The following is a 21,196-nucleotide window of genomic DNA, read 5'->3' on the forward strand; positions in this document are numbered from 1 at the left end:
AACACCCGAAGGTTGCTTTTGGAAAGAGACAGAGCTATACACCTCCCTTACCGCAAATTTCACAGCCCCTTCGCCCATATGAGCGCTTTAGACTCCATCCATATCTTCTTAGGTCCATGGCGACTGAGGATTAAACAACTTTGTTAGGGCTCGTTCCCACTGAACGCGTCACGCGTCGCGTCAACCAGCGTGAGCCAATCAAAACATCCCATTGTAATAATATGTTTTCCGTGTTATTACAATGGGATGTTTTGATTGGCTCACGCTGGTTGACGCGCTCAGTGGGAACGAGCTCTTACGCATGCGCGAAATCCATCATCTCATAATGGGCCTGTTCTTTTTAGCTGCACTAATGCAATTAGTTAGAGTGAAAGAAAGTATGTTTGTCTCTTTCCAACTTATTGCACTAGTGCAGCTAAAAAGAACAGACCCATTATATCTATACTTTTCTTTTTATGTATATTTAATTTTCTCATAACAATGCATTAAAATCAATTTTAGTATCCTAATATATATTTACAATTACACATATTTATCCTAATATATACATATACATTTAATATTTTTTTTCTTAGTACTTATTTATCTAAAATTACATTAATTCCTCCAACATATCCTGAAGTATGTACATTTTCTTTTCCAAACGTCTGTTTTTTTGGGCTAAAATTTTATTTTGGTGTCTATTATAAGCAACATATCTTAAAAATGCTGACCACTTTTTGTCTGAAGAAAAATCCATTTTCCTAAAGCATTCTATATTATATTTGGACATGTGTACAAAAATCTTCTTAATTTTAGGATTCCTTAAATTAGATGATGGCGATTTCCTAAAAAAAGAAAAATTTATTTACAGTATTTGTAAGGTATAAATTTAAAAAATTTTTTTAAATTTATAATAAATGATACTTAATACTAATAAACAATATCTAATACTTTGATACCTTTTTCCAGTTGTACCATTCTTGTTCACAAAATTATCACCAACATTTTTTGGATTATCTACAGACACAGTATTTATTTTTCTCTCCAAATCTAAAGATACATTAACTAAATTTTCAGTTGCATCTAAAACGGGTGCTGATTTTTGTTCTATATTTTCACTATAGAAACAAAAAGCATCATTTAAAAGTAAAAATTCGTAACAAAGATCATAGTGGTATTAAAGAAAGTATTATTTGTGTTTATTTACCTTTTTTTACTTTCAACATCATTGTTTGTATTATTCTCTTCGCAATTTCTCGTACTACAATAAATTATATCCTTTTCATTTTGAGATTCAATTTCAGAATCATTTTGAAATTCAGGAGCATTTGCGTTAATCTCTTGAAATGTAGACGATTGTCTTTTCTTACTTTTCCTGAAAGCAAATGTTTCAAACAATTATTATGAAATTGTTTTAATATATTCTTATTTGTAATGAAAAACTTTTATTTCACCTGTTTTGTTTGATAAAAACAGAAGGAATTGCAGTACTCTTTAACCTTCTAATTCTTGAGTATAGGCTCATTTCATGAAAATCATTCTCTGCGAAATGGTCACTACACACTCTGGCTCCCTTGTAAGAAACGGTACGACCAATTATACTAAACCATTTATTCCTCATTTGTTCATCCGTTGGTATTCTATAAACATTATACAAATTTTGAGACGGTTGTCAAAGAACATAAAACATAAATAACATAAAGATGTTTGAAGAGTAGATGTGTTAAATTAAAAAAAAAATTTCGCAATACTAAATTATTAACATATTTTTCCATTACCTTGATACACAAAGCTCTATTATTATTATTAATTAATTAATATTATGAAATATTTAAAAATTGAGGAAATAATGTAAATCTTACAGAATCTTATCGATAATTCTAAATCGTAATATTTATAATTTATCACATCTTTGTCTAATTTGTCATAATAACTAGATATTAGGATAAATAATTTTCTCCCTCAATTATCAATATTAATTTTTATTATATCATTTCAATTATGTGTATGTATATATCTACATTTATAACCTGTGAAATGATCGTTGTGGATTAAAGGGAATGCACTCTTTTGAACATAAACAACACGACGTGACCATTTTTCTAAATTTACAAAATAAATATATGCTCTCAAAGTACACGTAATCTGATCGTATATCTCGCAGGTTCAGCGATTTTGGATCGTCTGATCGTCTCCGAGACGAAGATACGAACACCCCTACCTCCTCTCTTTTTACATGTTCTTCAAACTCGAGACTCGAAGAACGAGACTCTCCTTTGCGCACGGTCTATTTCTCTTCTTTTTCTCCCGCTCATCTACAGCACAGTAGAGAGAGAAAGAAAGAATCCATTTATATATCTAGTTTCCATGTAAATAAAAATATCTCATACGTACGAAAGATTAAAGCAAGCGAAAAAATAAAATAAAATAACGATAAAATAACGATTCGTCCGCAATAATGAATAACGATGACGATAAATCAGTCGATACAATCGATTGATCGTTCAATCAACAATCATGACGTATGTACGAATATCTAGATGCGACGCGTCCGTAGTGTTTCGATTAGGGATTTCGTGCGCGCGCATGTGGAGCGCGTCCTGTTTGACCACGTTGCGATTGATCACAGCCAATTATATCGGCCTGTGCCTAGGGTAACCAGCAACGATTAACCAATCAGAGAGTCCTATTTTGAATTGGCCAATTGGCGACGTGGTCAATCGGATACTCTCCCCGCGCGCATGTGCGGTTCTGCACATGCGCGACTGTGAAATTACATGCGCAAGCGCAGAGCCGCATATGCGCGCGCACGGAATCCCTAATCGGAACACTGCGCGTCCGCCCAATGATGTCTAGGGATCCCAGATGCGTCGCAAGTTTGAAAAGAGGCTCGATCGCAGAGATCCTACCCCGCCGACCGCCGCACGTTGGAGACTGGACCTTGGATCCGAGCGACGATCGCGCCGCTTCTGACGTCTCTCGTCTCTCCTCGGTTTAGCGCGATCACGTCGACGATCACTTGTGTGTGTACATATGCATTACCTGCCACACGCGTATCTATGATTGCTCAAGTTTGTATACGCGCACCACTCCCGCTATTGCGTGTTATTCGCTATTATTTTGGTGAGACTGCCAGTGCAACGCGGGATCCGAGGCATCGGCGGGACATTGACGAGTACGCGAAGACGAAAGAGCGATGGGGGACGCGGCGATGAACGTCGCAGCGTCCGGTAGCGGTGTTAGCGATAGCGGTAGTGGCGGCGGCGGCGGCGGCGGCAGCGGCAGCGGTAGCGGCGGCGGCGGCGGCGGTGGCGGTGGCGGTGGCGGTAGCGGTGGCGGTGGCGGTGGCGGCGGCGGCGGTGTCAGTGTCGGCAGCGGCAATGGCAGCGGAAGCGGTAGCGTCAGCAGCAACAGCGGCGCAGGCAACAGCGTCGGCGGCCATCGAATCGTCAAGGAGGGCTGGCTCCAGAAACGCGGTACCGCTTATTACGCCGCGACCCCTTCATAATATTTACGTCTTGCGCAATGTTTACTCGGCTCGCGCGACTCGCGCAATGCATCGTCTCGTGATTGTCGCGTGTCTCTCTCTCGACGCGCGGGACTTTATGTGTCACGAACGCGTGCTTCGATCTAGGCATCCCCTTCTCGTTGACGGTGATGTCGAGGAACCGTGAGAGTGACACCGAGTCTAAAGCGCGCTTGTATCAATATCCGTTGCGTCCGAGACGTTCGCGATGAGAGAGAATCTCGATTACGAGTCTCGTGTCTCGTGTTCTCTTCGACACGACGTCCTCGCGATAGTTGGAGGCCCGCTCCTTGCACATTTTCGTGGTCATCGATGCTATCGCGATGCGCGTTTTACAGCGCGCTTCGTAAACAAAACATAACAAATGTCGGAGCGTAATGCGTCTATTGACTTTCCTTGACATCGCTATTTCATTCTATTCTTATGCGTTGAATGATAATAATCCTTGTACTTCTGTTCCAGTATCCTCTATATTAGTTAGAAATTTCATATTGGATGCGATAAATAAAAGATTTGAGTGATAATTTTTGAATAAAAGTATAAGATGTTTAATGTTCAGGGTATCCTATATATATTTTAAGGACTTGGTTTTTCTTTTTGTAATTCAAATTAAATGTTAAGCGGAAGCTATTTTCTTTGCAATCTTTCTAGATTCATAGAAAATAATGTTAAATTATTTATTTATAGGTGAACATATTAAAAATTGGAGATCGAGATATTTTGTCTTGAGAGACGATGGTGCTCTGGTCGGGTTCAAGGCAAAACCTGATCCACAAATGGCTACGCAAACATCTACGCAGCCATTAAATAATTTTACAGTACGTGGATGCCAAATAATGTCAGTGGATAGACCTAAACCATATACATTTGTTATTAGAGGCCTGCAATGGACAACTGTAATTGAAAGGACATTTCATGTAGAAACTGAACAAGATAGGGAAGACTGGGTAGCAGCAATCAGGTTTGACATTAATCTCTTAAGCTTTAAAATATTGGATTCTATATTATATATGATATTTGTACAACAATATATTTTCTATATCGTATATATAATATTTATACAACCTGTTTCTTTGTTTTCTTACAGATATGTAGCAAATAGATTAGCAAATGAAGAAAATCAGCAGCATGAACAACTCCAAATGCAACAATCTTCCTCTTCGGAAGATGTCGATATGGAATCATCAATAGGTGCTAGGTCTGATTCTTGTAGCTCTTTAGGTGTTGTATCTACAGATATAGATGGTGGTAGTATTGATGAATTATCAGCAAAATTCAGTGTCCAAGGAACTTCAAGTAGTAAAAGCACTGGCAAAAAGAAAGTAGTAAGTTATTGGATATTTCTCTCTCTCTTTTTCTCCCTCCCTCCCTCCCTCTCTCTCTCTCTCCCTCCCCCTCTCCCCCCCATTTATATACATAGATTATCTTATCATTTTTAGGAAACACATCACTGAGTATTGAGAGGTTGCATAGTCACTTTTATGCGTTAAAAGCGTTGTTTTATCTTTGTTATTTAGTGAAAGTTGAACAAAGATAACACGCTCATGGCGCTAAAAGCATGCTTGTCGAACACACCCTATATGAGTATTCTATATATGTATATGTGTATGTGCGCGTGCGCGTGTACTTGCGTGCTTGTATTTGTGTGTGTATATATAAATACATATATATATATGTAAGTTCACAAATATTTCTTATTTATAAATTTCTCCATGTGTTTCAGACACTTGAAAATTTCGAATTTTTAAAAGTTTTGGGAAAAGGGACCTTTGGGAAGGTAATTCTCTGTAGAGAGAAAGCGACGGGACATTTATATGCTATCAAAATTTTAAGAAAAGAAGTTATTATTCGTAAAGATGAAGTGGCGCACACACTTACTGAAAACAGAGTATTACGCACTACTAATCATCCCTTTTTAATTGTACGTTGATTGTACAAAAGATGCCGTTAATATGAACATGTATATTATTATTACTATAGATATTATTATTGACTATTAAATATATATTCCTTAATAATTTCATTATTTAAGAATTGTTTGCATTTTTATAATTAACATATATATTTTTTCATATTTTCAGTCTTTAAAATATAGTTTTCAAACAGCAGATAGATTGTGTTTTGTTATGGAATATGTAAATGGTGGTGAATTATTTTTTCACTTGAGTCGGTCACGAGTATTTGGTGAAGATCGTACTCGATTTTACGGCGCAGAAATTATATCCGCTCTGGGTTACTTGCACTCGCAAGGTATTATATATCGTGATCTCAAATTAGAAAATCTTCTCTTGGACAAAGATGGGCATATAAAAATTGCTGATTTCGGTTTATGTAAAGAAGACATTACGTATGGTTTGTATTATATTTTTATGGCTAAGGAATAAGAATTTTAATAAAATGTGAATAAACTTTAATATATATAATTGATTATGGTATTTATATATAGGAAGGACAACAAAGACATTTTGCGGAACACCAGAATATCTGGCACCAGAAGTACTCGAAGATAATGATTATGGACGAGCTGTGGATTGGTGGGGTGTGGGTGTAGTCATGTATGAAATGATGTGTGGTCGATTACCTTTTTATAACAAAGATCACGAAAAGCTATTTACGCTTATTTTATTGGAAGAAGTAAGGTTTCCTAGGACTATTAGTAATGAAGCAAGAGATATGCTTGGTGGTGAGTGTTAATTTAATGATCACAATCACATGTTTTTGCATGAGAGAATTCATTTTTGAATTATTTTTAGGTTTGTTAATAAAGGATCCAAGTAGAAGATTAGGTGGCGGACCCAATGATGCGAAAGACATCATGAATCACGCATTTTTCTCGTGTATCAATTGGACGGATCTGGTCCAAAAGAAGATTCCTCCACCTTTTAAACCGCAAGTGACTTCAGATATTGACACTCGATATTTTGATAGTGAATTTACTGGCGAAAGTGTTGAACTTACGCCCCCGGATCAGGGCTGTTTAGGTAGTGGAGGAGGTTTAAATTCTATAGCAGAAGAACAAGAACATTTTCCGCAATTTTCGTATCAAGAAAGTCATTCTGCAGCAACTTCTTCCATTGTCTCTATTAATCACTGACAGTGTCAAGTGTCTTGCTTAATTAATGTAATGAGATGTGTGGTTTATTAATGCATGAAAAATCTCGAGCAAAAACATTCAATTACAACATGTATCTGACAATTGTCTACAAAGCTTAAAACTTTCCCGATGATAGGCAAATCAATAAAATTATCTTTCTTTATGATGCTTTTTTTATGCATCTTAAGAGATTGTTACATATCTCCGATGGCAAATTAGATTTATGCGTATAAGTGTGCGCTCGCATATAACACCTATACACATAATTATTAATCACTAAAATTGTATATGGCAAAATGTATACTATAAGATTAGGTCGAGATATATAGTATGATAAATATTTGCTGCGTATGAAGGAATATATGACAGGGATTATAAATTACGTTTTTAATTGAATCGAATTAATTAAAACTCCTTGAGAGATATATATTGTGAATATTGAATAATTTTCTTGTCGTCAAGGAATGTGCGATAATCGTAAGTATAAAAATCTGTGTTTAACAAAAGCTGCACTTGACACTTTCCAAGTTATCACTGTTTATTATCTTATTTATGGAAGGATAGTTCCTGATCTTTTTTCTTTTCTTTTTTTTTTTCTTTTTTTTCATTTTTTTTCTTTTTTTTTTATTCAGTAGATGACTGTTAGGCAGATGCCAAAGTAAAAAAAATAACTGGCAAAAAGCCAGATGAAAAATAATGGTTTGTCCATTGCGAAAGTAGAATTGTAGTAAAATATCAGCTTTAATTGAATTATTGTATAAATTTGTCACTTTTTTTAGCCTTATGAGGATTGTCATTATTATGACTGGTAATAATTGGAGATGTGCGAGTAATCGAAAATTGTGAATTGTATAAAGTTTGGAGCACTCATTTGAAAGAAACGTTCGACTATTTTTGGAATATTGCTCGGAATAATAGGAGAGTTGTTTAAAAGAAACTTGTAGCTTAAGTATTTTCAGCTTTTCTATTTTCTATTCTCTCTATATGTGAGATAAAACTTTCGAGGTATTAAAATATTTTAACTTATTGGAATATACATGTGCTGTGTAAATAGGGGGGAGGAAGTATGTTTAAAATTTAAATTTTCTGTTGTATTACTTGCAATTGGATATTTTAATCATTGGATCATGAGCTTACATTATGAGCTTAAGAAGCTTAAGCATAATAGACATTCAATTCCATAGTTATTCAGTATAGCTTAGAATCTGGAGAAATGAGAGCATTAAGGTACTGCTTTTCAATATATTACAGCTTGTCTACCTTTATTGAGTATGAAGGTAGACAAGCTGTAATATATTGAAAAGCAGTACCTTCATTTTTAAATCATAAAATCTATCAATATTCTATATCGCGTATAATGGAAGATAATATTTTCAACATCATTTGCATCATTATACATACACACGTTTTTATCCTTAAAAAAAAGTTTTTCCTTTTTTTTTCTTTTTTTCCCCTTCAAAATCTAATCTAGAAAGATTGTTTTTGAATATAATAGTTGTATAAAAATAGCTCTTTACTGGAGGATGAAAAAATATGTAAATCTTTTTCTTCCTTACTCATGTCATAAAACTGAAATCGTTGCTAGACTGCAGTATTGGCACAAAATGAGTTGTGCATAATTGTGATCAAAGTGCCTAGTAAACGATTATTCCCTAGTGCAAATAATGTATTACATTCAAATGCAAATGTGAAAATATAGAATAATCACATAATCATGTGTACCATTACCCTATTTTTACCTATCAGGATTTAATGTATATCACTTAAATAAACTATTTTCGTATTTTTTGAAAATCCATAAATCCACAGAATACATAAAAGCTACAGCTACAGGTTTAAACATTTATTTAGGTGGAAAATATATTCATCATACAATTATAAGAGCGTTCCGAACACAAGCTTGAATGACTTCTATTCGAAATAGTAAAGTTGCAAGATATGTGATATGTAAAACTTCGAGAAACTCACACATGTCTAATTATATACGAATTTTAAATCGAAAAGATTTCCTGATAAACAGTCAAGGCTATTTGTTATGTACGTATCATTGAATAGTAATTAATTATGAGAGTTAGAAGGATATGAAATCTTATACACTCTAAAATACTATATATATTATTAATATACTATATTACATACTATATAATAATTATATATATACATATATATATTTATATTTTAACAATTAAAGGATTATATTGTATGTTTTTGCATTTGCTAATTTTTTACTTGTTCATATGCAAATCACGCTAATATTTTATTGTTCGTGATACGTTTCGATCCTAATATTATCTAACCTACGTAAAATATGTACTAAAAAATTGAATTATAATTGTACAATTATACATATATAGCCAAAGTGAAAGAAAAATTTTATTAACGATCTTGCTTGAAAAACTTTTTTAATATATTCATGTCTGTGTCTTCTATCTTGTCACATATGGCTAAACTAATTAAAATCACATTTATATTATTCTAAAGGAAAAACTTTTACATATTGTGGGAAAAGATTCTCTTTCACGAGCCAAACTCTATCTAGAACAGCACCTTCTTTATCATCGGATACCTATTATCCATAACAAAAACAAAAAAGTTTTATTGACAAAATAGTTTTTGTTACGAAAAAGGAATATTCGAAATTTGTTGTTGCAATCATACCTGTTCTAGATACAAATGAGTTTTATTGAACGCTTTCATTCTTGTATATCCATAATCCGAGCTGCGATATGCGGACCATGCTGGTTGATCGGGAACAAATTTCTCTCGTCCTTCTTTGCAACCAGCTGATCCAGTAATTATATGCACAGGTGCTTTGTAATTTTTATATGGTTCTTCATAACTACCATTATATACCTATATGATGATAATTTTCATTATTATTAATCGCAAATTTTTTCCCAAAATATATAAATGATGCGATTGGTTGAACAATTACTTGAAAGTTGTACATGGGCCACATTCTTTCATAACTGTGTTCGTGCGCCCAGATTTCCAAATCTACTTTATACTTAAAAAACAGGTCCTCCAATCCAAACCAATTTAAAAATGGCAATCCGACTCTAATCAGACTTTGATGATTAGTGCAATCGTCCGCATTTGCATTACTGCAATACATTGGTCTATGTCCGAATGTTACTATCCAAGGTCGGCGAGCCCTGTGTGTAATCATAAATTTTTTTATCAATCCCCTTATCATTTTAATCATTGTCTAATTGACCGTATACCTTGCCTCAGGTTTATTTGCTTCTCTTAGATCATTGTCCAACCATTCGTATTGTTTAATCAATTGTTTTATACCATAATTCATGAAATAATAAGCCTCAGTTTCTATAGCTACGAAATGTACAGGACCTACATCGAAGCTGTACCACAAGCCTTCCGAGTCACCTGGCATCGTGAAACGAGCCCTAGAAGGTATTGAAATAGAATTAAAATTTTTTCAAGTATTAAATAAAATATCGGCAACAAGTTGTGCGTAAATCACTCAATCATGTACCTATAATTGCTAAAATTATATTTCTCTTCATGATTCCCAGGTACAGTCATATATGGTATATAAGCAGCAACAGATTCAATTTGCCGCATAAATTCGTCACCTACACGTGCATTGTCACTATGCATATCATAAGCAAAATCGCCAACATGAATAGCAGCATCATATAAACCACGTTCTGTCTCTTCCTGCAAGCGTGATAAACTCTGTGCATTCTCATTACCCATATCACCAAAGATAACTATTTGCGGCGACCAATCTGTGGAGTCCTCGGGCGCAGTTCTCATATAAAATACATTTGACCATCCATAGTGGCTACCGCAATGATATACTGTTCGACACATGGTAAAAGTTTATTAAAGCCTTAACATAACTTTAAACAATAATGAATGGTAAAGTGCACAATGTATATCTTACTATATTTGCTGTTGGGCGTTAAATTTTTTAGCCATACTTTGTGGATATACTGTTTCTGTTTTTTCTTTCCGCCATCGATAAAAAGAGTAGAATTTCCTTCAGCTCGTAAAACAAATCCACCTATACCATATTCTACTATCGACTCTTTTGTATCGCTTTTTGTGCTCCAAGTGACAACAATGTCATGAATGTTATCTAAAAATTATATACAACTACATATCATATATTAATTATATTTTTAGTCGTTATTATTCAAATTAGTAAATTATCTTACTAGTATTCAACTAGTACTCGGAACTAAACATATAACATTTGTTTCAGATTACAATATCTCATTTAAAGAGTTTGGCAATTTTATATATGTATCGTCATAATAAAACTCACCACCATAAGAAAGATGTACAGCTTCCGGCTGATAATGTGTCACATATCCGAATACAGTGGAGATAAATGATAGAATCACAAATATGGTGTGTGAAAGCATCTCGCCTATAAAGAACAAAAAATGATACGTCCATTAATATCAGATGCTGTATTTTAATCAATCAACATGATTATGCAGAAATTAGAACAAAGAGTTGTGTGCGAATTAAATCGAATTCTACATTATCATTTCAAGCGAATTTTACCTGTTGATTTAATATAATGTATACGTTTTATTCCGTATCACAGGAATAAATGACGCGAGAGAGACTAATTTCTCATATATCAAAAACGCGTAATAAAACTATCTAAGAAGTCTATGAAAAACGTCATCGAAAACGCATCGTCTGACGCAGCTGGTCTCTAAACAATAAGCGACTCCCACTTAATCTCTGTCAGCTGCTAATCTGTCATAATTTTCCGCTGCTATCAGCGAAACCACGATAGATAGAGCGCTTGCGCCGAACGTTTGCGGTGATTTGTCGCAGATGGATATCGAATATCGAATGTCGAATTATCTCTCTCATGTTTATATTTCATATCACACACATTTTCCTGTATCTTCCTCCTGAAATATGAGCAGCGTATGTATATTAGGTTATATAACTTAGTTATGTATATCGATAAATTCTCTTTTGCGTTTGTCAAGACTTACATTTACTGAAGATTATTAATGATTTGATATTATTTCATGTAGTTTATCTCATTTTATTTTCTTTCTTTCGTAATTACGATTTTGTACAAATACTTTCTTATTTGGAGGATTTTTGCGGATATACATATCGTTTTTCCTCTCCTTGTATCAAATTGGGAAAATAGCGATATATATGTATGTGTTGTTATCGAATTAATATGTAGAATCAGCGTATTTGGATTTGCAATTTTTTGTTTCACTATATCGTCTCATTATAAGGCTAATATTACACTTGTCGTACGACAAATTTTTTAAGCACATTGATTGGCTGCGGGATAGAAAGTTTCTAAAGATTCAAAAAATTATTATCCCGCAGCCAATCAATGTGCTTAAAAAATTTGTCGTACGACAAATGTAATATCGGCCTAATACGTAATATATTTCAATAAATTCACGCTAATCTTTAGCGACATTTCGGTGAAATTATCGATATCTCGTATCGGTGTCTCTTGAAATGGCGGTAAAATAATCGAAAGATGGATCAATTATAGCGCATGCCAAGATTTAAATCCTCTTAATAAAAATACCCACACTATAGTTATTAGTGTAGAAAATTACATTTATTGTGTAGGAAAAAAGTGCATTGCGTTTAGAAAAGTGCACATATCGCGTCACAAAGCAAGTTGCAAAATTTGAGCCTCGTCATAACTCGTAATCTTATACTTGGAAAAATATACATCTTATGTATTGTTTACTTGTAGAAATTAAATTAGAATTTTGTAGCAAGATTAGAAGCAAGAGAGAGAGAAGGGGGGGGGGGGAGAGAACAATTAATTCAATTTCAGTTTTCGCGGTACGAAAACTACTGTGAATTCAGCGTCGAACATACTTGTGAGATAGCCTGTAGGTTACTATTAATTCGTACTCAAAGTTAAACGGTACTGTCGATTGCAGACAATGGGACGACGTTGATTCTCTGCAATAATGTAATTACAGAAGACGGAGGCTGATGGAAAACGATGATGAGAGAAAGAGAGAGAAGGGGAGGAGGAGAGAGACCCCAGAAAGGCAGTTACCAAACTAACATCCCCTATATTGATCTTACATTGGTCTTGCTCTTCTCTTTGTCTCGCCTTCAGTTTGCACGCGTTTCCCGTACACGTGCATCTGCAGGAACGTAGAAGACTCTCACAGATCCCCAGGGATAAACAGGTATACAACAGGCATACGTGTATTTTAGCATAATAAAAGCACATTAATCTTTGCTCAAAATTTCTGAATTGTGTATGTGTTTATATCTATTCACAAATAATTCCTCAAATATTTAAATCTGTTTTTAGACAATTCGAGTTCACAAGAGAGAATGACAATCGATTGAAGCCAAGAAATCGTATTATTAAAGTATTTGGGCTACAAATTTCAAATACGAGACATTTGAGACTTTGAAGAATCATTCTTCACTATAAGGTATAGTGCATTGAAAATTGACTGTTTACGCAATTCTCGTTAAACACGCATGTCTATTGCTTTATCGCAATAAAACTCGATGAACGAATTTACAATTTTTAATATGTATATATATTATATTTGAAATATAATTCACGTTATTTAGAAATATCGTGAATTATATAAAAATTATTTTCCAAATCCGTAAACATTGATATAGATTGACGTCAAACATTCGATAATTATTTTGCGATTAATGTTTTAATAAGTCTTGAATTTATCAGTTTAGTCTCAGAGATCGAATAGTTTTTTAAAAATATGAGTTTTTTATAAATATCTCATGTAAATCATGAAGAATTAGCATGCGTATTTTTTAAAGTTTTTTTTTTTCAATTTATTTCATACAACGAATTTATGATGTCTTTTCGAAAAAGAAAGTTCTCAAAAATACATGGTCCTGTGAATTTCTTACTGCATATATGGCGAGGGTTAGGGGAAGAGCGAAAGTAATATATAAGTTTTCTATTCTATTATCAACGTGAGTGTAAGTGAGAATCCTCTTCCGAGTATAGAGAATTCTCTTGTGTAAATATCTCGGGGATCCAATATTGTTCAGAGAGAGAGAGAGAGAGAGAGAAGATGATCTAATATTCGCATATTTAATATATAGAATATTTGAAATTCTAGATACACATACGCACAAACGCAACATATTGTAACACAAACTTGAAATATTTGGTTTTTTATCGATTTTTTTATTACAGTAAATAAAAAGATTACATCTGTACATTTGTAGAAAGAAATGGAAGAATAATATCGGAATTTAATATCGAAAAACTATCGAAAATATTGAAAACTCGATACAAGGTATAAAATGTAGACTACAGTAAGCAAAAAAATGTCGTGTTATTTTTATTAATAATACAATTGATTTTTACATGTATATTTAATAAAATCTCCAACACACGTATATTCGCAACGTAGTATATAGGAACGTATATTTTTTATCGCAAAACAATCTTATATTCTTGTTTTATGTATTACATGCACTATATTTAATATAATGCTTTCGTGTTTATTAACACAAATTAATTTGTTAATAAATTGAAGACCTTTGTGTATTTTTAATATTCGTATATATATTTCGTAATTTCGTAATTAATTTGATATAATTCTCATAGTATAACAATTTCCCTGATTACGTTTTTATACCCAGTTACTTCATCCATTTTAGCTAATAAACGTGTGTGTGTGTGTGTGTGAAAATAACGTAACACGCAATGTCAATTTAAAAATATTTTATGCAAACAGAAAACAATGAATCATAAAGGACAAAAAGAAATAATGTGTGTTGTAATGCGATTTTTAAATATAATTTTAAAAAAATGTTTTTTTTCCTAAAAAAATTTTCATAAAAATTAAGATATATTTTTTTATAGATTGATTTCCTTGTTTACTACAATCGATAAGATGTATACATCGGCGCTTTTCCCTCTTCACGATAGATGTCGCCGGCGGCAGCCTTGAGACACAGCGCCCTCCATGTTACCTTTTTAAGTGCGCCGTTTCTTCAAGTCTCTTTTCCCGTTCCCGTTTCGAGCGAAAAATTCGAGATATTCGCCGAGAGACTGGGTGAGTGACATTATTTTCTAATCAAATCTCTTTTAGCAATCAAATGAAACGAGACAACATAACAATGACGAGATTCCATTTCAATAATCGCGACATTCGTCCGTCAACATGTAGAGTAAACAACGACTCGATCGTCACGTTCGGCGAGCATCGCGAAGATTCGCGGCGGTCGAGAATCATTCGAATTATCGCCAATCGGGGGTTGCTTCCAACAATCGGGGGATGACGCCGCGCGCCGCTGACGCCGCTACGTGGCGAGGGTCGGAGGCGGCGCTCCAACCGGAGCAGGAGGAGCGGCGTGTGTGTGTCAGCAGGGCTGCCGCCGCCGCCGCCGCCGCCGCCGCCGCCGCCGTCCATCAACGCGCACGCACGCATAGGGGTGTTCACACCCAGTCCGCCGCTCTGTCGCGGGGGCAGCTTCCCCGAGAGTCAGGGCTCCGGCTTCGACCTCTGTCGCGTCGCCCGCGTCGAGGAAATCGTTGGATCTCCGCTGCCGCCGCCGTCGCCGCCACCACCATCATCACCACCACCACCACCACCACTACCACCACCACCATCACCACCACCATCACCCCCGTCCCGCAACTGTCAGTTAGTCGACTCGCGCGATTCGGCCGGGGACTGCGCCTCTCCCGAGGTGCATCGTGTCGCGGCTGATTAAGGGTGGTGGTTGCGCGCCGTCGTGACCGGAGGAGGGTGAGAAATGGAACACGCACACGCACACACGGCGCCGCATCCTAACCCAAAGACCCCGAAAGCAAAGTGATCGAAGGGACGGGACGGTGGAAGCGCGAAAGTGAGAGCTTCGAGTCGGGAGTCGCCATCGGTGGTCGTTGTCGACGTTCGGAGCAAGCACGAGGAGGATTGAAAAAGCGAAGCTTCGATCCGGGTTTTTTCGAAATTTTCTCCCGCTGTTGATCTTCCGCGTTCCGGAAGGAACGGACACGCGCCAGAGTGTCAGAGACAGTCGGGGAAGAAGACGAACCTTGTCGCGAAACTTGGAGGAAGCGAGGGATGCTCGGAGACGCGTCGCGGTGATGTCGAGGCGGAATCCTCGCGGCGGCTCCATCAGGTTCGATTCTCGCGCATCGTCGCGTGGAGCGACACGAGGGACGTGCTGCTGTCACTTGTGCGAGCGCGATCCTCGCGTCGAAGGAATACACGAGCGATCCGGAAGACGGAACTGATTGGGCGTTAATAAGATCGCTAGCGGGATCACCGTTCGTTCCACGATTAGTGTCGCTCGAGCGAACGCATACATTGTACAGAAGACGCGTAAACATCGACGTATACCGTGAACGGGAGAGAGAGACACCGCGAGAAAGAGAGAGAGAGAGAGAGAAGGAGAGGCCGCAATCGCGTAAAATGATTTCCGTCATCTGCGAGGAATCCCGCGGGAAGTTTGACATGTCGTGCACGATTCCTACGTTACTAGAGACTCAATGTCCCGTAATAACGATCGTCCCTGACGTGCGGTCGCATCAAGGGTGGTAGCGCTAACGCACCCAACAAGAACGGAGGAGTGACGGCGGCAGCAGCAGCAGCAGCAGCAGTAGCAACAACAGTAGCAGCGGCAGCAGCAGCAGCTGGTCGGAGCTAGTACGCGCTTCCGGCACCGTGCACCCCCGCCGCGCGGGGCCGATGCGGTGGATGCGGAACGACGGCGGCGACGACGACGACGACGACGACGACACGAAGGACGACAGGACGATGGCCGGTGGTGCGTGCACGAAAGCGAAGGCAGTCGAAGCGGTGATCAATAAGACGCTCCGGTTCGCCGCGAGATTGTGAACCGGCGATCGCTGACATTTGACAACCGTGGCTCGCGAGGCACGTCGTCGTAAGGATGTAGGGGAGGGGGCCCGCGCTATCGGGGCCCCGCGGAGGCGCCGCATCGTTTCCTCTCGCTCCCCTCTCGCTCCCATGGACTTTTTCGCGAGGAATAAGGTTCTAACGACGTGGGAGCGCGCGACATTTCGAAAAAAACGGCAACAGGAGTGAGATAGTACACGGAGAATAATAAAAATCGCGACCGCGCGCAGTAGAGTGTCAAACGTAAAAGAAAAAGAAAAAAAAAAGACAGAAATGAAAAGAGGAGAATAATTATGTGTTCCTTAGTCCATCTCTCTCTTTCTTAAGTGGCACCTCCTTATCGAGCGTGCATCGTAGTTCTCGTCGTAGAGATTTTCTTATACCACCCTCGTGTGGAGCATAGATGCCTTAGTGTCCATTTAGAACGTCTCGGGTTTCCGATCTCGCGATACGATCACACGTAAGTGCGGTATACGAGCACGTCAAAGGCGCGGTTAAATGTATGTATGAGCGGTTACTCTCTGTACTCCGATATATACGATATAAGAACGAATCTCTCGCGGAAGGAATCGACACCGAGGGGAAGAAATCGGGGAGGGGGGACGGAAGAGAGAGAGAGAGAGAGAGAAATATATACAAGTGCCGTGTCGCGAAAAATATAATCGCTGTTAGAGTGCCGGGCGAGAAGTAGGTCACGAGGTCGATACCAAAATGAAGTGAGGATGCGAGAGGAAACACGGGAAAATGGCATGTGCTAACGACGTTAATAACGGCGGACTGATTTTTCGGGGCGGACCCGAACCGGCGTAGAGTGCGAAGTAATTAGTGATTTACCGTCGTGCACGTTGCACGCGCGTACATACACACACACACACACACGCATACGCGCGCGCGCGCGCGCGCACGTCATCTCGCGTGGAGTGCCACGCGAGGTAATCTAATAGCGAACTACCCTTCCCCTACCACTGCACGTACGGAGGATAATTACTAGCGAAAATGGTCGATCTAGGAGGATACATTATTATATTGACCAACGACGACGGAAAGATCAAGTTGTACGGTATGTATTAACGCAAGATTCGCAAAGTCGTCAAATATTCGACGAATCCAAATCTTTCTCAAGTATACCCGCGCGACCGTAAAACACACATGTTTCTTGCACTTCGACACGAAATATATAAAGTAAAATAAAAATACATAGTCTTGTATAGAGTCTCGTTTCTCGCGAAGTAAAATCTTTGAGAATTTTATATTATACATATATATATATGATGCAATTATTAAATAATTATTAGAATAATTATAAAATAAAATCTTTTTGAGAGAATTTTGCATCATATATATATATATATAATAATTCTATAATTTTTGCATCATATATATATAATAATTTTATAATTATTATACATTTTTTCGATTATACATAATTTGCGATTCTTGGATGATTTCCTTGGGGATAATCCTTGTTTCATATCCCGATTATACGATATTCGTTGAATATTTGTCGCTTGAATGCGTCGCTTGGAATCGTCTTTCCAGATAGATTCGATTATTCTCGGGCGATCGCGTCTCTCTTGCGATTTGTTGTATTTGTGCACGAGAAGGCAAAGTGTGAATATTTTACTCGTCAATCAAGATAATCGTACGTGTAGCTTATACACGTCGCGCACACGTCGCACGCTTTCGGAAACAGGAAATGTGCGACGGACGGGATTTCCGATTTACACGACGCGTTACGGTAACGCGCGACGATTTACATAGAGAGGACGTGTTATTTATAGGCTGACCTTTATGTTTATCGTAACGTGCGCTTTATCGCCCCAAGGAAGACTTGCTTATTTCACGTTTTAACCCCTTCACCCGCATCGATTTCTGTGGTGGATATTTTTCTTACAAGATATTTCGATTTTGATCTCTCGTGGAAAAAATAATATTTATATAAAGAACGTACGAGGGAGTGATATCGGAGACATATTTATACATGTAATTTGTATAAACAGTATATCTATATTTTTTGCATATTTTGCGAATATAAATTAACTACGATTATTAATTAGCTGTTGTAATTCTCCGAATATCATAAGAAAATATTCATGTGTTCATTGTATTTTTTTTTATCTTGTCGAAAGAAAATTGAACCTTTGGACGAGATCAGAATTTTAAAATGATTTCGGAAAGAATGTATATCAATCGATTGCTTTTATAGTTCGCTTACGGCACGCAATGCTCTGTAAATAGTTGTGTTCATTAGCAAATACATTCTCGTTTACGAAGCAGATTATCTGTTATATTCACGGGTGCTTAAACAGCGATTTTTGCAAGCTTTAACGTCTCGTTTTGTACGAATTGAATGCGATATCGTGTTTGGAAATGCAAATTGGAATATCCGTTTGATACGAAGCTCTACAATTCACGTATCAGAATTATTCGTGCAATTTTTTTTCTCTATTTTGCGTTAAATCTTTTTTTGATAATTGAAAATTCCAAATTACAATAAGATATTTTTCATCTGTGCAGGATCGCCGGCGGATAATGCGGATACTCTAGAAGTGGGCGACGAAATTTTGGAAGTGAACGGTCGCACCTTAGAAAATGCAACTCATAACGAAGTCATCCAATACATTCATCAGGTAATTACATATTATACATGTGTGTTTAGCAGCATATTCTAGATTATATTATTTGTATCTTTGGAATTATTCGATAATCTATATCTCTTGTATATTTTTTAACGAATTTTATTATCTTCGAAAAAATGAATAATATATATTAGTAAATATATTAATTAATTGATTAAATTTTGTAAAATTATATGTATATATATATATATGTATAATATATATATATAATTAATATAATATTATTAATCAATAAATACTTTATGAAACTATATATATATATATATATATATATATATATATATATATAATTTTGTACTCTTTTTAGTTGTGAAAAAATTGAATAATCTTGTTTCTTTTTTGTCATGATTCAAGTGCATCAAGTCTCGTACAATATGTCTGCGTGTCCGGAGAAGAAGCGGCAACAAAATGGGTGAGTCGATTCTTTTATATTTTCAAAATACTCGCAAGATCAGTATTATTCAAGTTTATTAAAAGTTCAAAGAACAGGAATAAGTGAAGCGTCGAGGAAATGATCAAAGATGATCATTTTAACGAGATTATCTATCGCGGGGATTTTAGATTTTTACAAGTGAGTAACACACAAATATATAATAAAAGTGTTTCGAAAAAAAACGAAAGGGAGAAAGTAAGAAATTTCTAAAATTATAAGCGAAAGCGGCTATTTTTCACATGCTTAGGCACTTTTTGTCTACTTGTTCTCGTTATTTCAAACTCTGGCAGCGTGTTTTTCTTTGAACAGGTGTTTTTAAAGCAAATGAGACATTCCATCGCCAAGCGGATGATATTGTTACTTTATTATAACCGTTCTTGAGCAAACGTGCAAACTAATTTGAATATATGCTCGATTTCGCGTAGTCACGTACAATGTTGTTGTTCGTCAAGCAAATGCATAGCACTTAAATACCGTGAAACGCGCGTCACGTGGGATGACAGAGTTGAATTGGGGAAGGAAAGAATAAGAATTCGGTCACGGACAAGCGGAAATGTCAAGAACCGCAATTGATATCGACACATACCGGCAATTCCAATTTTCCAACAGTAATGCTCAGAGTTACAGCTGAGAGAGCACTCAAAAATATCCTATCGTGTGCGAAAGCCACATTTCTTTCCGTCGAGAGCAAATGATTCGCGTGTCAGGAAAGTTTAACATCGGAGATTTATAGATACAGATATGTACGCACACGCGAGTGTGTTTTATAAAAGGATTATAATTATTTTTTTATTGTCTCTATACGCGACTGATGTATGGAGCGAGGGATAAAAACGTCGGCACGAACGATAATATAGCGATTCGTTTGTATGAAGCGCCGATATATTGCGCGCGCTGATGGCAGCCTTATTGCGATCGATTCCGTTTGTAAAATGAACACGAATAGTGAGTTACAGAGTCTTTAATTAGTTTACTCGTTCAAATCATATCGGTTTTGTAATATATTTATCGTTATTTATTGAATCCTAATTTCACATTCGCTTAAATCTGTAATGTAGCGTGTTAATCGAACGACTATTTGATTCCCACGTCATGTTAACATTCGCGCAAAATTTAAGTGCATTTTTTTACACAACTAGACGTGTATAAAAATATACACTTGGCGGTCTGTGTGTGATAAAATAAATATAAAAAGTAGGATTTAATAGAGGAAACTTAATACGTAGGGACACATTTTATCATTTGATTTTTAAAATCTTTAATTATTTTTTTAGTTTTATAGCTCGTATATTTCATGGATCATAAATTGTTTTATATATTTCATTTCTCTAGAATTTCTGAATTTATTCATCTGTCGAGAGACAGCGTGATTTTGACGTGCTTTATAATGCATTGTAACTATTCGCGCATTTCTTCCCTCGTTTTAAATTATCTTTTATATATCGCTGCATTTATATTATTTTTAGAATTTCCCATTTTCTTTATTTTATCACATTGAAATTACCATCAAAAATACACATCTCTCTAGATACAACAATTTCTTTTGTTTAAAATATAAAATAAAGATAAAATTCAAATAATTTGAAAATACAAACACGAATATTTAATAATATTCGAAATTACACAGAATTTTCACAAAGCATTTTTAAAAAATGATAAACGACG

General features: G+C 36.4%; 4 protein-coding genes across 18 annotated transcripts in view; 2 read left to right on the top strand and 2 right to left on the bottom strand.

Annotated features, from left to right (window-relative positions):
• Positions 1 to 491: 491 nt before the first annotated feature.
• On the bottom strand, positions 492 to 3,263 carry LOC145962317 (uncharacterized). Of its 8 annotated transcripts, none has more exons than XM_083083317.1 (6): positions 2,892 to 3,263; positions 2,204 to 2,297; positions 1,437 to 1,622; positions 1,190 to 1,357; positions 942 to 1,100; positions 492 to 827 (listed from the first exon to the last, which is right to left on the bottom strand). In XM_083083317.1, the coding sequence occupies exons 3-6, from the start codon at positions 1,601 to 1,603 to the stop codon at positions 593 to 595; spliced, it is 729 nt and encodes a 242-aa protein (XP_082939443.1). In that variant the 5' UTR covers positions 1,604 to 1,622; positions 2,204 to 2,297; positions 2,892 to 3,263; the 3' UTR covers positions 492 to 592. The 8 variants fall into 8 exon arrangements, with proteins under 8 accessions (XP_082939443.1, XP_082939437.1, XP_082939444.1 ...); XM_083083311.1 differs by having other exon boundaries at positions 2,013 to 2,297; positions 2,892 to 3,261; XM_083083318.1 differs by lacking the exon at positions 2,892 to 3,263 and adding an exon at positions 2,377 to 2,874.
• Positions 2,901 to 8,805, top strand: Akt (AKT serine/threonine protein kinase). The gene is made up of 7 exons (XM_083083303.1): positions 2,901 to 3,458; positions 4,196 to 4,469; positions 4,596 to 4,833; positions 5,232 to 5,429; positions 5,590 to 5,860; positions 5,955 to 6,191; positions 6,262 to 8,805. The coding sequence occupies exons 1-7, from the start codon at positions 3,179 to 3,181 to the stop codon at positions 6,600 to 6,602; spliced, it is 1,839 nt and encodes a 612-aa protein (XP_082939429.1). The 5' UTR covers positions 2,901 to 3,178; the 3' UTR covers positions 6,603 to 8,805.
• LOC145962315 (acid phosphatase type 7) lies at positions 8,431 to 11,727 on the bottom strand. The gene is made up of 9 exons (XM_083083309.1): positions 11,591 to 11,727; positions 11,142 to 11,503; positions 10,897 to 11,001; positions 10,513 to 10,707; positions 10,099 to 10,426; positions 9,827 to 10,009; positions 9,538 to 9,757; positions 9,261 to 9,455; positions 8,431 to 9,168 (listed from the first exon to the last, which is right to left on the bottom strand). Exons 3-9 carry the CDS (start codon positions 10,994 to 10,996, stop codon positions 9,073 to 9,075), a joined length of 1,317 nt encoding a protein of 438 aa, XP_082939435.1. The 5' UTR covers positions 10,997 to 11,001; positions 11,142 to 11,503; positions 11,591 to 11,727; the 3' UTR covers positions 8,431 to 9,072.
• The window catches only part of LOC145962312 (uncharacterized), a 67,086-nt gene continuing 57,325 nt past the window's right edge, over positions 11,436 to 21,196 (top strand). For 2 of the 8 annotated variants that reach the window (XM_083083291.1, XM_083083294.1), the window contains exons 1-6: positions 12,240 to 12,472; positions 12,566 to 12,781; positions 12,910 to 13,036; positions 14,455 to 14,647; positions 18,977 to 19,089; positions 19,453 to 19,510. In XM_083083291.1, coding sequence (XP_082939417.1) covers positions 14,521 to 14,647; positions 18,977 to 19,089; positions 19,453 to 19,510 — 298 coding nt within the window. In that variant the 5' untranslated portion in view covers positions 12,240 to 12,472; positions 12,566 to 12,781; positions 12,910 to 13,036; positions 14,455 to 14,520. Of the gene's footprint in view, positions 11,520 to 12,239; positions 12,473 to 12,523; positions 12,782 to 12,909; positions 13,037 to 14,454; positions 14,648 to 15,028; positions 17,520 to 18,975; positions 19,090 to 19,452; positions 19,511 to 21,196 lie in introns of those variants that run through there. The other 6 variants (XM_083083293.1, XM_083083292.1, XM_083083301.1 and 3 more) reach the window with 6 other exon arrangements.

This window comes from Camponotus vicinus, unplaced genomic scaffold (genome assembly GCF_025532165.1).
Source record: "Camponotus vicinus isolate PSW18456_S1 unplaced genomic scaffold, iyCamVici1.0 SCAF_11, whole genome shotgun sequence".
NCBI lineage: Eukaryota > Metazoa > Arthropoda > Insecta > Hymenoptera > Formicidae > Camponotus > Camponotus vicinus.

Excerpts from the sequence above, each read along its gene's own strand:
- LOC145962317 (XM_083083311.1), bottom strand. The coding sequence starts at position 2,080 with ATGGTCACGTCGTGTTGTTTATGTTCAAAAGAGTGCATTCCCTTTAAT. Across the intron at positions 1,623-2,012 it reads CCACAACGATCATTTCACAG|AATACCAACGGATGAACAAA; the intron begins GTTATAAATGTA and ends TAATGTTTATAG. Across the intron at positions 1,358-1,436 it reads GTTTTTATCAAACAAAACAG|GAAAAGTAAGAAAAGACAAT; the intron begins GTGAAATAAAAG and ends ATTTGCTTTCAG.
- Akt (XM_083083303.1), top strand. The coding sequence starts at position 3,179 with ATGGGGGACGCGGCGATGAACGTCGCAGCGTCCGGTAGCGGTGTTAGC. Across the intron at positions 4,470-4,595 it reads GACTGGGTAGCAGCAATCAG|ATATGTAGCAAATAGATTAG; the intron begins GTTTGACATTAA and ends GTTTTCTTACAG. Across the intron at positions 5,430-5,589 it reads CTAATCATCCCTTTTTAATT|TCTTTAAAATATAGTTTTCA; the intron begins GTACGTTGATTG and ends TCATATTTTCAG.
- LOC145962315 (XM_083083309.1), bottom strand. The coding sequence starts at position 10,996 with ATGCTTTCACACACCATATTTGTGATTCTATCATTTATCTCCACTGTA. Across the intron at positions 10,427-10,512 it reads AACGCCCAACAGCAAATATA|TATATCATTGCGGTAGCCAC; the intron begins GTAAGATATACA and ends TGTGTCGAACAG. Across the intron at positions 10,010-10,098 it reads TATAATTTTAGCAATTATAG|GGCTCGTTTCACGATGCCAG; the intron begins GTACATGATTGA and ends AATACCTTCTAG.